Source organism: Hippocampus guttulatus, chromosome 13 (assembly GCF_054856545.1).
Source record: "Hippocampus guttulatus isolate MCC_2025c chromosome 13, RoL_Hgut_1.0, whole genome shotgun sequence".
Taxonomy (NCBI): domain Eukaryota; kingdom Metazoa; phylum Chordata; class Actinopteri; order Syngnathiformes; family Syngnathidae; genus Hippocampus; species Hippocampus guttulatus.
Genome location: NC_141273.1, coordinates 14,733,103 through 14,747,716, shown reverse-complemented (window position 1 = coordinate 14,747,716; position 14,614 = coordinate 14,733,103). Strand labels below are relative to the sequence as shown.

At 45.6% G+C, this 14,614-nt stretch overlaps 1 protein-coding gene across 2 annotated transcripts; it reads right to left on the bottom strand.

The window, feature by feature from the left end:
- Positions 1-434: 434 nt before the first annotated feature.
- On the bottom strand, positions 435-14,162 carry psen1 (presenilin 1). 2 transcript variants are annotated; one of them, XM_086127649.1, is made up of 11 exons: positions 14,045-14,162; positions 12,670-12,778; positions 10,987-11,282; positions 9,390-9,531; positions 8,361-8,428; positions 8,053-8,273; positions 7,866-7,964; positions 6,574-6,669; positions 6,322-6,498; positions 3,461-3,579; positions 435-3,312 (listed from the first exon to the last, which is right to left on the bottom strand). In XM_086127649.1, the coding sequence occupies exons 2-11, from the start codon at positions 12,703-12,705 to the stop codon at positions 3,157-3,159; spliced, it is 1,410 nt and encodes a 469-aa protein (XP_085983775.1). In that variant the 5' UTR covers positions 12,706-12,778; positions 14,045-14,162; the 3' UTR covers positions 435-3,156. The 2 variants fall into 2 exon arrangements, with proteins under 2 accessions (XP_085983775.1, XP_085983776.1); XM_086127650.1 differs by lacking the exon at positions 14,045-14,162 and adding an exon at positions 13,774-13,986.
- Between the last annotated feature and the right edge of the window lie 452 nt (positions 14,163-14,614).

Below are 14,614 nucleotides of genomic sequence, written 5' to 3'. Positions count from 1 at the left end.
AATGTAAACATTTTCACGTTTTAACATGAAATTTGTCATGTTACGTTAAAATGTGATCCTTAAGGCATTAAAACGTTAAATTTATCAGATTATAGTGTGAGAATTTTCACATTAAAACATGAACATTTTCACATTATAACAATGAACGTTTTTTTACGTTGAAAGGCGAAATTGATGCCGTTACGTTAAATTCATCACAATGTGAAAAAAAATCACGTTATCGCGTCAAAACATGACATTTGTCACGTTACAAATTGACACAGAATTTTTTTTTTAGGACAAAAACTTTGTCTTGTGCATCTTTTTTAACTCATTCAGTACCAGCCAATTCGAGACCAAGTCTGAAAAGACGTTTAAAAACGTCTTTGGGAGTGAATGAGTTAAGTGTGTCAGTAATTGTGCACTGCATCAAACGTCAAGGAGAAGAACAAACGTAGGGAATAAAACACGTTTATTGTGTTTTGCATTCTAATTTACACATTTTCCTTCAATCCAATCCGCTCGGTTTGCGTGCGCTGCGATGGCCGTGCGGGATCATTGCGTATTTTTATCTCCGTTCCCCAAAATAGGCGACTCGCCACTTGCCTCTCCGAAAGGGCTTGTTGTTATGAAAGAGTCGTCGTCTTGGGTTTCCGCACCTTCTCTTTCTGTCCGTAAATATGCTCAGTGGGGAGTTCAGAGCTGTCGGCTGAGCTTTTGTGCCTGGCGCTCCTTGGCATTGAAGGCGTACTTGGTGTCCTGGAGCTGTTCGATGAGCTCGCGGGCCTCGCGCATGTCTGCGGACAGCTGGTTGTACTTTTCCACCAGCTCCTGATTCTCCCGCCGGAGTTCCACCACCAACTGGCTCAGCTCGTCATTCTGCCGGCCGCAGTGCGACTTCAATTGCTCCATCTCGGACAGAGTCTCCTCCATGCGGCGAACCAGGCTCTCCAGCTTGTACTGAGACATCGTCGTCGTCGTCGTCTACGTCTACGTCTATGTCCGCTTGCTTTTTCAGTCTTCCGTCTCCGAGATCGCTTCCTGTGCAGGTGATTAGTCTCACCTAATGTCCTCCTCGTTCTTTCCAACACGCTAATCCCATTAGTGGATCTATCCTGGGTGATGTTGAGGTCTGGAGATGCCGCTTCGAATTATCCCCTTTGATGCCAATGCTCATGAAACGTAAAGTGCCTTAATGAAAGTCCCTCCAAATGGACTAAGATGGTCTAAAATGACTCATGAAATCGACATTCAACATAAATGGACATAAGAGACACAAAATGGCTTCAAAAACATTTTAAAATGGATGTATAGCTTTAAAAAAGTTGTGAAATTTGATGATTCCTACAAAAATGGCTGAAAGCAGCGCTCTCAAACGGCTTTAGATTTTCCCCTCTTTCAACACAAATGAATCAAATGATCAGAATCGTTTTCAGGTTTCTGCTTTGCAGGATTCGATTTGGGCACCCCTGTTCTACATAAAAGCCGTCCCAAAAATCCCCCTAAAAGGACATGTAAGACGTAAAATGCCTTCAAAACCGTCTGAAAACTGCCAATTTTAAAGCATGAGAAGAATACTGACAATTGAGATTTGTACAAAAAAACTTGATAGGTTTTACATAAAAAGCACCCCAAAAGTGCCCCAAATGGAGGCGAGACAAAATGGCATTCACGTTTTCCACTAAAATGCTTTTTAAAAAAAGTCTCATATTGGTTAGAAGGGGAAAACCAAGAACTGCATCCATTTCTTTTATTTAAAAAAACAAAAACGAAGTGAACACATTTGAACTTGCAAAAAGACATCACGCATGTTAAAGAACGCAAACTAAAGCAATTTCAGTCCAAACAAAAATATGCGTATGAGAAGAAGAAAGAGGACTTGGTGTCGTACTCATCGCTAGTTATTATTATTAATATTATTCATATTCACGCTGTTCAAATCTTTGACCTCACTTGGTCTGGATGTGTGATGTAGTGCGTAAGGGCATCCTGTGAGACGCTTCCACGCAGAGATTTGGGGAAAATCCGCCAACGGAAGATCTGGAACTTCACACAACTGTCCGGGCACGGCCACATTCACTGACACAAGCTACCAAAAAATTCCTTCTCTGAGCCACCCGTCAGGCTTTTTACATCCAAACATTGTGGAAATTAGTCGCATTTGATTTTTCTTTTTTTCTTTTTTTTACATAGAACACATTTTTACCGCCGAACTCCCTTCCATGTTGTGTTATACAAACACAGAAAAGCTGCAGAAAATTCGACCAATCAGCGGCAAACTTTACATCACTATTCCCTTTCATGCAGAAATTCCCTGGTCGACTTTGCCTGCCCCCCCACGCTGGGACCTCTGCGCCGTTTTTATACAGAACAGCGAGGTAGCGGAAGAGCTGTTGGCTTTTACAGGATGTGGGAAACTTTAGACGCTCCCGGCCTTGCGGTATACCCTTCCACACGGTTATGGCTCTGGGAGGAACCGACATGAAATAATTGTCGGACAGCGACAAACTTTACATACCAGTTCTGACATTCACAGAATACCCTTACACGCCGTTACGGCTCCGGGACTACCTCTGAAGCCGGGTTGATTTAGTGCCTCCCAATCTTTTTATACAGTGAGATGGGTGAAGGTATAAAAATGTCAGCTTTTACAGGAAGTGTGAAACTATACACCCTTTTGCTGGCATTGCAAAACACCGTTACACGCCACCACAGCCGATACCACGAAGCTCCAAAATCGTATCCATCTTTTGCCTTTCATACGAAACCCAGCCAAGGCGGAATAAGAGGCACCGGAGGGGGGAAAAAGGTGTAAAAAGGGGCCGTGGGATTTGGATTCTTCTTTCGAAGATCCTGGTATTGTCGGGCGGGAGTGAGGTGGACAGCTTGGCAGTTAGGGCGTTGAAACTGCCTTCCTGGTGTCCCTGAGCAAGGCACCTGCTGCCCTGATAGTAAAAGAACCCGAGGAGGCTCTGTCTCGGCATAAATTAAAAAGGTGGACAAACATTCTCGCTGGGAATTCACAGTTTTGCGATGCTGAGCCTGAGACAGGAGTTGGATTTAAAAAAAAAAAAAAGAAAAAAATACAGCGAGGAACTCTTCCTCTGAGCTGGAAAAAAAACTAGTCGTCCCGTCCTGTCACAGGGGAGTTTGACCTCAGGAAAAAAGGTGTTCCTGCTAAATGTAGAACTGGTGCAGCGCCAGCTCGTCCATGAAGGGGCGCACCAGGTTGTCGGTGGCAAAGTAGAAAACCAGGCCGAAGAAGATGGAGATGGGCAGCGCCGGGAGCGCCTTTTTGAAGATGGCCAGCAGCAGCAGCGTCAGACACAAGCCCTGCGGGAGGGATAAAACCACAGGCCACACAACGGAAAGCGTGTGTGGGGGGTGGGGGGGGGGCGGTTTACATCAAGCTGGCAGGCAAGCGAGCGGCTCATTTACGACGGCGCCGCCGGGGGTGGAGTGCGGCTTTGCGGCGACTCACAATGAGGATGGCCACAAAGCAGGCCAACGTGGTGTTCCAGTCCCCACTGGCGGCGGCCGAGGCTTTTCCCACCAGCATGCTGTAGAAAATGAAGTCTCCCAGGCCCAGCTTGACACCCCCTGAGGATACAACGAGGCGTATGTGACCACGGCGTGCGGCTCCCTGCCTGCCACATTGGCCTGACAGCTCCTCGTTCTCGCCGCCCCGTGTCATTAGCGTCCCATTTCCCGGGCTGACCTTTGGTGATGACAGCCCTTCACCCTGAATGACCCCAGTCTCGGGCGTCCCTTGTCCTCAGCTCCCCTGGTCTCTGTTGCCCCTCTCCCTGAGTTCCTTTTAACATTTTAAACTGTCCAAAATTCCAAATCCTCGAAATTTCAGCTTGTTGAACAGGAAATAGCGGATTTCCGTGGTGCCCCCGTAAATATATTGATTCTTATCCTAACACATACAATTATTGAAATCATTTTCCTAATAGTTTTAAAATATGAATTTCATGTTATTTCAGGGATCGCTTGCTTATATTTTAGCGCCTCTTGTCCCCTCATCTGACTGTCGTCTTTGTCTCTACCTGCCCTTGTCGCATGCGACCGCAGTCCTATCTGCGTTGGCAGCGGACACGAAGCCAACGTTCATCGTGGGAGTTGTGCACGCAGCGAATGTGAACTCGCTTTATTCACACCACACCCTTCTCTGACAGAAAAGGAAAATCAAAATACGAACAGCGCTAGTCAAACAATCAGTGTGTTGGAAGGGGCGACAGCTGTGCAAAAGCTTTAGCTCATCCTATCACTAGCTTGGGTCGCACGACGAAGTACAACAGCTGTAAACAAGTTACACAAATATGCTTCCCAGATATGCTCACTTGGTTGAACATCACTCCTCTTGGCTTGTTGTTGTTTTTTTTTGTACGGTTCCAGTATTGGCAGCAAAAAGTTCCATGTTTCCACAAAGAGCGACTTTACCGGATTTTCCGCACTATGAGGCGCACCGAAAAGCATACCAATTTCTCAAAAGCCGACGGTGTGCGCTACAATCCGACGCACATTATGTATGGATCATATTTCTGATTTCTTGGATGTAGTATTTGAAATGTTCTGTAAAGCGCTTCGTTATAGCTGCAGCGGTTGGGGAAGTGCGATATAAATAAAGCTGTATTGTATTGTTTAGTGTAGCTCCATCTAGTGGACGCATAACGCAACCGCAGTCACTACTGTAGCTTCTCTTCTATGCGCCTTATAAAGCGGTGCGCCCTATATATGGAAACGCGTTTTAAAATAGGCCGTTCATTGAAGATGCGCCTTATACTCCGAAGCGCCTTATAGTGCGGAAAATATGGTCATTTTATCCTCCTCTGTTCTGCTCAAGAAATGCAGGACGTCGTGTGATGCGCAAAATATTCTTGACATCAATAAGGCTGTCACAAAGTGGCAACACGCAAATTTGTAGCTCAAATTGGAAACTTTCAACTCACGTCACATCAAACTGGTCTTTGCATTTAACTTGGTATGAAATGATGATAAGTATACGTACCGTATTTTCACGACTATAAGGCGCCATTAAAAGTCTAAAATTTTCTCCAAAATGGACAGGACGCCTTATGATGCGGAGCGTCTTGTCTATGCGCCGAGTTCCAAAACCTGACTGACAGCCGACACGCTGTTTATATAGAGAAAAGGCGGAAGTGACTGTGGACAGGCATGCGGTAAAGAAGTCGGCCAATCAGTGAAGGGTGGGCGTGTATATATACACATATGGAGAGCGAGAGAGAGAAAAGGCAGATGTGAGTGAGGACAGGCATGCGGGGAAGAAGTCCGCCAATGGGTGAAGGGTGGGCGTGTAAGTGGACGCTAAAGGTACGCCCCAAGCAGGTACCAACACCTGTATAGAGTGTGGCTATGTGCATTGTTGCAAAACAACTTCGGTTTTGGTTTCTAAGAACCCCCGAAAATAAATTCTACAAAGAGACACGCCTACGAAGCTCAGTTCAAACTTCAAGCCATCGGTTATGCTTTTGGCATGCGTGCCCATCTCACAGCAGCGGTGAAAAACCAAGTCAAGCAAATGAACTCTGAGCTTGCCGTTATTCCCGGGGGCTTGACTAAAGAACTCCATCGGCATCAACCGGGCGTTCAAAGTAAAGTTGCGAACGGCATGGGAACAATGAATGATCGATGGCAAACACAACCTTACAAAGAGTGAGAGGCAGCGCCGGGCGAGTTACGCCACAATTTGCGAATGGATTGTGGCTGCTTGGACGAACGCGTCTGCTTGCACTGTTGTTCGGGTTTTTGGCAAAGCCGGCATAATTTCTGTGGAGCCACATGACAACGAGAGTGACTCTGACAACGAGAGGGAACCCGGCGGTTTGGATGGATTACCGGTACTTGCACAATTGTTCAATTCTGATACAGAGGATGAGGACTTTGATGGATTTCTGGGTGATGATTGATCGAAAAACGTGAGTACATTGTTTTAGCTTGTATCTGTATGTCTTGGCATGCTACCGTATGCTTCAAGCTAACATGTTTTTAGCGTGCGCGCATGCATGCCGTATGTTTAAGCTGGCGTATGTTTTACCACTTTAAAATTGCGCCCAATAATACAGTGCGTTTTGTCTATGTGTAAAATACAGAAATAGCACCCATTAATGAGACTGCGCCCAACCATACGGTGCGTCGAATGGTCGTGAAAATACGGTAGTTCAATTCAAGCCTGGCACCTCTAGCCCCCCCCCCACTTGTCTTGTCACCTCTTTGTCCTCCTCCCCTCTTCTGCCTCAAGGACATGAGACGTCATATTTGCGCTCACGTACGCTCTCGTAACATGCCGATACTCTAAAAGGCCAAACATCCACTCACGCTCCTCGTCGTCATCCTCAACGGGCGGCCGATCCGAAGGCATCTGTTGGATCTCCCGCCGAGAGTCCTCGGTGGACTGGATGTGCCCCAGCTGGTGATCCTGTTGGGTCACCCAGGACGGCGTGAAGCCTCCGTTGTCCCCCGACGGACCGGGCGGCGACGCCGGGGGCGCCGTTCCTGCACAGGGCTATTCGTTAGCACGTTGCTCTAAAACGTGGACGCGCACTACTGAAAATCGGCGGCATCGCTCACCTTCTTGATGCTCGGGCTGAGGCGACGTGGCATCGGTCGGGCTCCTCTTAAATGCCGTGTCCGTGTCGGCCATGTTGACGAGCCACACCATGGTCGCTGCGGGGGGTGGGGGAGGAAAAGTTCACAGCCTTCTTGCTTTATTTCTATAAGACGCCAGCGTGGTTAGCCATGGTGGCTGCCACGAAGAATGCACTGACGCTTGTAATCTGGGCTCCTGTGTGCTCTTTCCTGTGTTCATGTGGCTTCTTTTCACATGCCAAAGACACGCATGATATGTACCCCGAGGTTACTACATCGAAACACACGGCCGCATGGGTGTTATCAAGATCCCTAAATGATTGGTAATGTTTGCAAAAACACGCCTGAGGTTTACGGGAAGGCTCTAAATCAAGGATGGTGAAGACGCAGCTTGTGGGTTAGATCTGGCCCAATGAGACTGATGCGACCAATCGCGATGTTCTAAAAACAAACACAAATTTCCAAAGGACCGCTAGAGTCAAAGCTACCGTGTTTTCATAATCATAAGACACACATAAAAGTCTTCAATTTTCTCCAAAACGGACGGGGCGCTTAATCATGCGGGTCGCCCTGTGTAGGCACCGAGTTCCAGAATCTGTGACTGCTGTTGTGCGACTTTGAGCACAGTTTAAAGTGCAAGCTATCAGTTATGCGGAGGACCGTGGGAATCCAACAGTCTCAAGAGAATTCAAGATCAATTCATCCATGGTGCTTTTGTTTGATGAAACGGCACCATGTATCCATGCGATTACAAGGAAAAGCTGACCGTCTTCCGCTCCTACTGTCGTCAAGTGTCATGTTCTGCGTTACATGAACTAAAGATGCTTTCTTGGAGATTTTTACCCTTTATTCTGCCAGCCTCACTTGGCTTCTATTAACGACTATTCTCTCAAGCGATCCCCACGTTCCTACATACCCCGCTTGGGCTACGGCAAGTGATGAGGGACAATCATATTTTGCAATTTTAAACACAACATAAAGATTGCACTGTCGAGAAGAAGTGGACCAGCGCAGTAGCAATACGCACAACCGGGCATGCGAAGTCAGCTTTTACTACCGTGCTCGGTTGCCGTGGCAACGGACAGAAACGCTCAAAGTGAACTTGCGATGTCTCTTTTACCACTACGTTTAGAAATCAGTGAATAATTGTGTTTATTCATCGTCATTTCAATATCAATAAAAATAACTGCGATGATTTTATTTTATTATTATTATTTTTTGCATCATCCCCCAGCTTTAGTGTCGTGTACCGCAGGTGTCAGAAATGGCCGTACATGAATAGATGAGGGCTGGGAAAATGGGTTCGTTCCTCTCCTGAGCCGTCTCCACCAAGATCCTCAGAGGGCCTTTGGGACACAGCACTGCCAACAGATCTGAAGACGTATACCGACATGAGATGTGGGGGGAGGGCAAAAATGTCACGGCGGGCGGGGGGGTCGGCTTGAGGCGGCTCATACTCACCGTAGACGGATATGACGGCGAGTATGAGCCAGGCGGTCCATTCGGGCAGGTACTTGATGAAGACCAGCGCCATGAGAGCACTGATCATGATGAGGTAAGCCTGCTGGAGGCGCAGCGGCCCCTTCCAGTGGATGCACATCATGCCCACCACGCCAAAGTTCCACACAATGACCGCCAGCGTCATGTAGTCCATGGCCACGTTGTAGGTCTTGAACACCTCCCTGGCGGAGGGACGGAGAGCGACGGGATGGAAGATAAAATGGGAGAGGGGAAGGAGGGGTGAAATAAGAGGAGCAAGGGGAGCTTACTTGAGGTAGATGAAGGAGAAGAAGAAGAGCAGGAGCAAGGAGGAGATAAAGAGCCACCCTTGGATCACCTAAGAAAAAACAAACAAGAAGAAAAAATAGTCCTCATTTTATGAGACAATAAGTCACAAATGGCAAGCAAGCAATTAATTTATGTGTATGTGTGTGAGTGTGTGGGGGGGGGCTGTGTGTGTGGGAACGACGACAATAAAACAGTACGGTATGGAAACAGAGGCGGTCCGGTAGTCCAGTGGTTAGCGCGTCGACTTCACAGTGCAGAGGTACGGGGTTCAATTCCGGCTCCGGCCTCCCTGTGTGGAGTTTGCATGTTCTCCCCGGGGCTGCGTGGGTTTTCTCCGGGTACTCCGGTTTCCTCCCACATTCCAAAAACATGCATGGCAGGCTGATTGAACTCTCTAAAATTGTCCCTAGGTGTGAATGTGAGCGTGGATGGTTGTTTGTCTCTGTGTGCCCTGCGATTGGCTGGCAACCGATTCAGGGTGTCCCCCGCCTACTGCCCGAAGACAGCTGGGATAGGCTCCAGCACCCCCCGCGACCCTAGTGAGGATTAAGCGGTTCGGGAAATGGATGGATGGATGGATGGTATGGAAACAAAGGCAGGATTTTTGCCAAGACAAGAATAAAGCTAGACTTTAAAAAGAACAAAAAGTCAACGTTGACAGTCGAGAAATGTCATGAAAAAAATGCAGTATGTTGACAAATATGTCACAATTTACATTTTTTTTAAAAGTCATTATTTTAGGGACGGAAAAATATAGCTTTATGAAAGGGGAAAAAAATGTAATTTTTCAGGGGAAAATGGTATTACAAAAAGAATTTTTTTTATTGGGGGGAAAAAAAGTTGCAAATTTGATTAAAATAGAAAAATTGCACGACAAAAAAAAAGTCACGAGTTGCAATCTTACATAGACTTGTGTTTTTTATGAAAGTCAGTTTTTGAAGACAAAAAGCCCTTTTGCTGGGTTCTGTGTTAAAGTGGCCGAGAAATAAGCCGTGGCGGGCGTGACGCACCCTGTAGCAGCGGTACTTGTAGAGCAGCACCAGCACCAGCGTCATGACGATGATGACGGTGATCATGATGGTGGCGTTGAGGATGGAGTTGAGCGCCCGCTGGCCCACCGTGTCCGTATCCTCCGGGAACGGCGTGTAGATCCTGACGGGTACACAAGAGAGGTAATGCGATTGTCACAAGAGGATAACGGGAGATGAAGATGATCGGCTCACGCGGTGGTTCTCAGTTTGCGAGTTGGAAGCGCAAAATAAATTTGCAGTAAATTACGTAACATTCTTTAAAAACAGAAACCTGGATATTGCCATAAGGATAAACAGAAAAATAAAAATCCATCCATCCATCCATTTTCTGAACCGCTTGATCCTCACTAGGGTCGCGGGAGGAGCTGGAGCCTATCCCAGCCGTCTTCGGGCAGTAGGCGGGGACACCCTGAATCAGTTGCCAGCCAATCGCAGGGCACACAGAGACGAACAACCATTCACGCCCACACTCACACCTAGGGACAATTTAGAGCGTCCAATCAGCCTGCCATGCATGTTTTTGGAATGTGGGAGGAAACCGGAGCACCCGGAGAAAACCCACGCAGGCCCGGGGAGAACATGCAAACTCCACACAGGGAGGCCGGAGCTGGAATTGAACCCGGTACCTCTGCACTGTGAAGCCGACGTGCTAACCACTGGACTACCGGGCCGCCCAAAATAAAAATCAATTCCGTAATTTATATTACGGCCAATTTGGTCTGATCTGATTGTGCCGAATCACATAAATATGACATCCGAGCATGAATTGAGCATTTTTGCAAGCAAATTGTATCATATTATGGGAATAAAGTAAGATTTTTGGGAGAACTAAGGGTGTGTTATTACAGGAGTAAAGTAATATTTTATCTTGAACGATAGATGTATTTAAAGAGGAATACTTTTTCTTCTAGAGCAAAAACTGTATTTTTACATTAGTAAAAATGAAAACAAAACTGGCCTACTATTACAAAAGTAATTTTCTTTCTAGGTCCAACAGCACGTTTTTACAGGAATAAAGTCCATTTTTATCTGGAACAAAAGTCATATTTGTACAGGAGTAAAGTGATATTTTTTCCAGAGCTAAAGCAGCATTAAAGTGAAAAGAAATTCTAGAACAAAAGGAATATTTTTCCAAAATATACGATTTTTTTTTTAATGATGAATAAAGGCGTGTTTTCCAGAATAATGGGCCTAATATTACGAGAAATATTTGACTTTCTTCCCTCCTTTAGCTTTTGAATGTATACTTCAACATAAAGACAAATTGTGACTTAACTTTCATAAGATAACCAATTTCGGTCCAGGCAAAATATGTCTTTGCTCTTGAAAAGGCAATCTTTCTAAGAACTCATAACACTAATTTTCTACTTTAAAAAAAATTATATGCCTATTGTTTTGCTTTCTTTTTGAAAATGGCCAACTTCTTAATTTCTACGGCATGAACGGGTACACATGGTAACTCTTATCTAAAAAAATAAATAAAATTCCTTGAGCCAAAAAGTTTGAGAACCGTGAAAAGTACATGAAATGCAGAAATGGCGCCATCCAGTGGCCGCACCCGTTTTTGTCCACTCACAGCCTCTGTCCGTCGTTCTGCGTGTAGAAGCTGACTGACTTGATGGTCGCCACGACGACCACCATGCACAGCGTCACGGGGACGAAGAGCATGATGACGTGCTTGGCGCCATACTTGAGCGTCAACTCCTCATCGTCTTCCTCGTCGGCCTCCGTCACGCGGGGGGGCCTGGCGGAGGGCGGCAGGCCATTCTGCTCCGGAGCCCCAGATCCTCCTTCTGAGCCCCCCGTGGACCCAAATCTGGTGGTCCCGCCTTCTTGGTGCTGCTCAGTGCCACCGTTGGCATCCTGTTGGTCCTGAAACCACAACATGCGATAAATCCATGTCCAACAGCATCACAAAGATCATGTTTTCAAATACTGTACGGACGTATTATCGCAAGAAATTGGGTAAGGTAGAACAGTTCATCGTAGGGCCTGACCAAGTCAGTCAAATTCTGATTTGCTAATTACCATATATGTAATAATATATGATGAAAAAAAACAAAACAAAACTTAGTTTTGTTCCCCTAACGCTTCAATGAAAATAGGAATTACAGGCAGGACATTTGATGGTGTGACAATACTTTGTCCTTTACAACAGAGAGGAATTTTCAAGCACAAAATCCATTTCCATTTTCTAATCCGCTTGATCCTCACAAGGGTCGCGGGGGGTGCTGGAGCCTATCCCGGCTGTCGTCGGGCAGTAGGCGGGGGACACCCGGAACCGGTCGCCAGCCAATCGCAGGGCACACAGAGACGAACAACCATCCACGCTCACACTCACACCTAGGGACAATTTGGAGTGCCCAATCAACCCGGCATGCGTGTGGGATAAAACCAGAGTACCCGGGGAAAACTCGCACAGGCACAGGGAGAACATGCAAACTCTACACAGGAAGGCCGGCGCTGTGATCGAACCCACAACCTCTGCACTGTGAGGTCGACACGCAAACCACTCGCCCACAGGACCGCCCTGAGCACAAAATCAATCAAAAAAAAAAATGATATGCTCTCCACTGTAATAACCACCGTCCATGAAAATGTATATTATTATTATTAACCGAGTAGCATTAGAAATAACTGATTGTGATCAAGAAAAATGATGTGGTGCGGCCTATAGTTAAAAAAATATATATCCATATAATACAATTAATATTTATAATGCCAGTTATTTGGTTAGGGCCACAATACAGTCCTGATTAATTTTAACCAATGAGATCTCCATCAAAATTAAATACAGCTGGCATGTTGGCATGGCCCGTGACAACCATTCCACTTTCTCCTGTGGTGTCTTTGGAGAAATAAATTGCCTGCCCTTGGTCTCAAATAATTCCACATTTGCTTGTTCAAGACTGAACTCTTGAAAAATCTCCTCATCCATTGCTCACAAACTGTTCAACGCGCCAAGCTGGAAGCCAGGTGCTACAAGTGACATAACATTTGCTGAGACATGTCCGAACTCGACGCTGCCTACAAATAAACACATGAAGCGAGCGTGGAGGTGGAAGTGCGTTTGTGAGCGCGAGTGTGTCAGCAAATGAGATGTTCAAGTATTGAGACAAAATCAGATGACTCCGGAAATGTGGTTCTGAAGTGGACTTTGGCTGCGCATGCAGAGCCACACCTCTATATTCGAGGCATACGCAAACACAGACACACACGTTGGTCTTACGCAATCCTTTTCCGTCCGCTTGGCACTCACCGTGTTGTTTTCCACATCTTGCGTATCGTTGGCCATGTTGCGGCGTGCCGATACCGGTCCTCACAAGCCCGGCGTTTCAGCAAATGCTGATGAAGTCGTCGTCGGGGCCCTGATGGGAGACAAACAGGCGCGGGTTTGTGTCAACAGTGACCGGCGATGACACTTTCATTGATGATTAAACACTGAACATGGTCAGTAAATGGTGGCAAGCATGAGGAAGTGACTGGAGGAAGTATTCGGGCCACTTCAAAATGGCTAAAATTGTGATATTTCGAGGAGAACACAGTCACAGTGTGATAAAGCAGGTGACAATATTGCAAGTAAACTTGCGCTAATTATAAATCCGCTCCCATTTTTTTTCTCTAGCATATCACATTTTCATAATAATAATAATCATATCTATTAATAATATTTATAAATTATGAGTTTGGTTTGAAAACAGGTGAAATGTTTTTTTCTGAAACGTCATACATATAAATAACTACGCATGGTAAAAAAACAATGTGCGACAAAAGACATTTTTGGCGCCAAAAATACATTCATGGACATGCTAAATTTAATCTGACTAAAATTTTCTGATGACCAGCGTAAATGAAAGTGGACAGTTGTGTCTGTCCTTGACCACTTCTGGGAACATTACAAAGCGTTCAAGGGAGCGCTGGTAGGCTAATAAATTAACCGTCGCTTAAAAACAAAAAAAAATTGTTGCTGTTTGACTTCCAGCTTCAGGAATACAGTATAGAAAATAAGTACAGAGCTTGAACTAAAACAGGCACAAAGATTTTGCCCCAATGCTAAAGGTTCAGTAAATAACCATTTTGTCACGGGCGCCACGGTGATTGACTGGTTAGCACTTTCGCCTCGCAGTACACAGGTCCAGGGTTCGATTCCGGCCTTCTCGTGTGGAGTTTGCATATCCCCCCCGTGCCTGCGTGGGTTTTCTCCGGGTGTTCCAGTTTCTTCACACATTCCAAAACACATGCATGGTCGCTTAACTGAACACTAAAATGTACCGAAGTGTGGTTGTGAGGGTAAGTGATTGTTTCTCTATGCGTGCCCTGCGATTGGCTGGCAACCAGTTCAGGGTGTATCCCGCTTACTCACCAAAGATAGCTGGAGTAGGCACCAGCAGGTGACCCTGGTGTGGATAAGCGGCTCGGATAATGGATGGATGGATATATTGAACACGTTTGGACGTCTGCAAGCATCTACCATGTTATGTTATCGTTTAGCCGAGCCGCTTATGCCAGCTAGTTAGCAACAATGACATAGCGGCACAAGAAGAAGCCGCGACTGCCCTCGAACATTTAAACATATACCGTCTTAGTGAGAATGTCTTTGTCTTGTTTTGAATCTTCAAATAATTCCAACTTACCGCCAACAAAGGGCGAAGAACGAATTGGGCGTTGTGGACACACTGAGTGGATTGATTGTGGGCTGTGTACCGGGGTACTTTCCCTTCTTTGTTCTTCCTGTTCTCTTAGCCTACTTCCGGAATGTGCTGTCGAAATCCGCCTCCCTAGCTTTTGACTTCCGGGTTTCATTCTGCTTACAAACGGATTCTTTTTTTTTTAATCCAAACTGCCAAATGTGCAGTTCTCTCAGACATTTAAACTATTAAAAAAAATAAAACATTTATTCAATACCAATATAACTGGGTAATAGTTCAAACCGTGGAAGAACTGAGGTCACTTCTTAGACTCAAGACTACTCCAAAACAAAGACAAACACATGCGGTTCATGTTTTCACATTTCAATCCAAATGCCGAAGAACCTAAATTAACCATGGTTCAAGGTAGAAACTTGATTAAAAAATCGATAAAAACAAAATAAAATATTATTATTATTATTGTTTATATCAATTGAAATTGTATCCATTTTACTGGCTAAATTGCATATTCATAGATATCAATGCACTCTTAAAAAAACTTTTGTGCAGATTGAA

Coding starts and splice junctions, on each gene's coding strand:
- psen1 (XM_086127649.1), bottom strand. CDS start 12,705: ATGGCCAACGATACGCAAGATGTGGAAAACAACACG. Junction 9,532..10,986: donor CAGAACGACGGACAGAGGCT/GTGAGTGGACAA, acceptor TGTACCCGTCAG/GATCTACACGCCGTTCCCGG. Junction 8,274..8,360: donor TTCTCCTTCATCTACCTCAA/GTAAGCTCCCCT, acceptor TCCCTCCGCCAG/GGAGGTGTTCAAGACCTACA.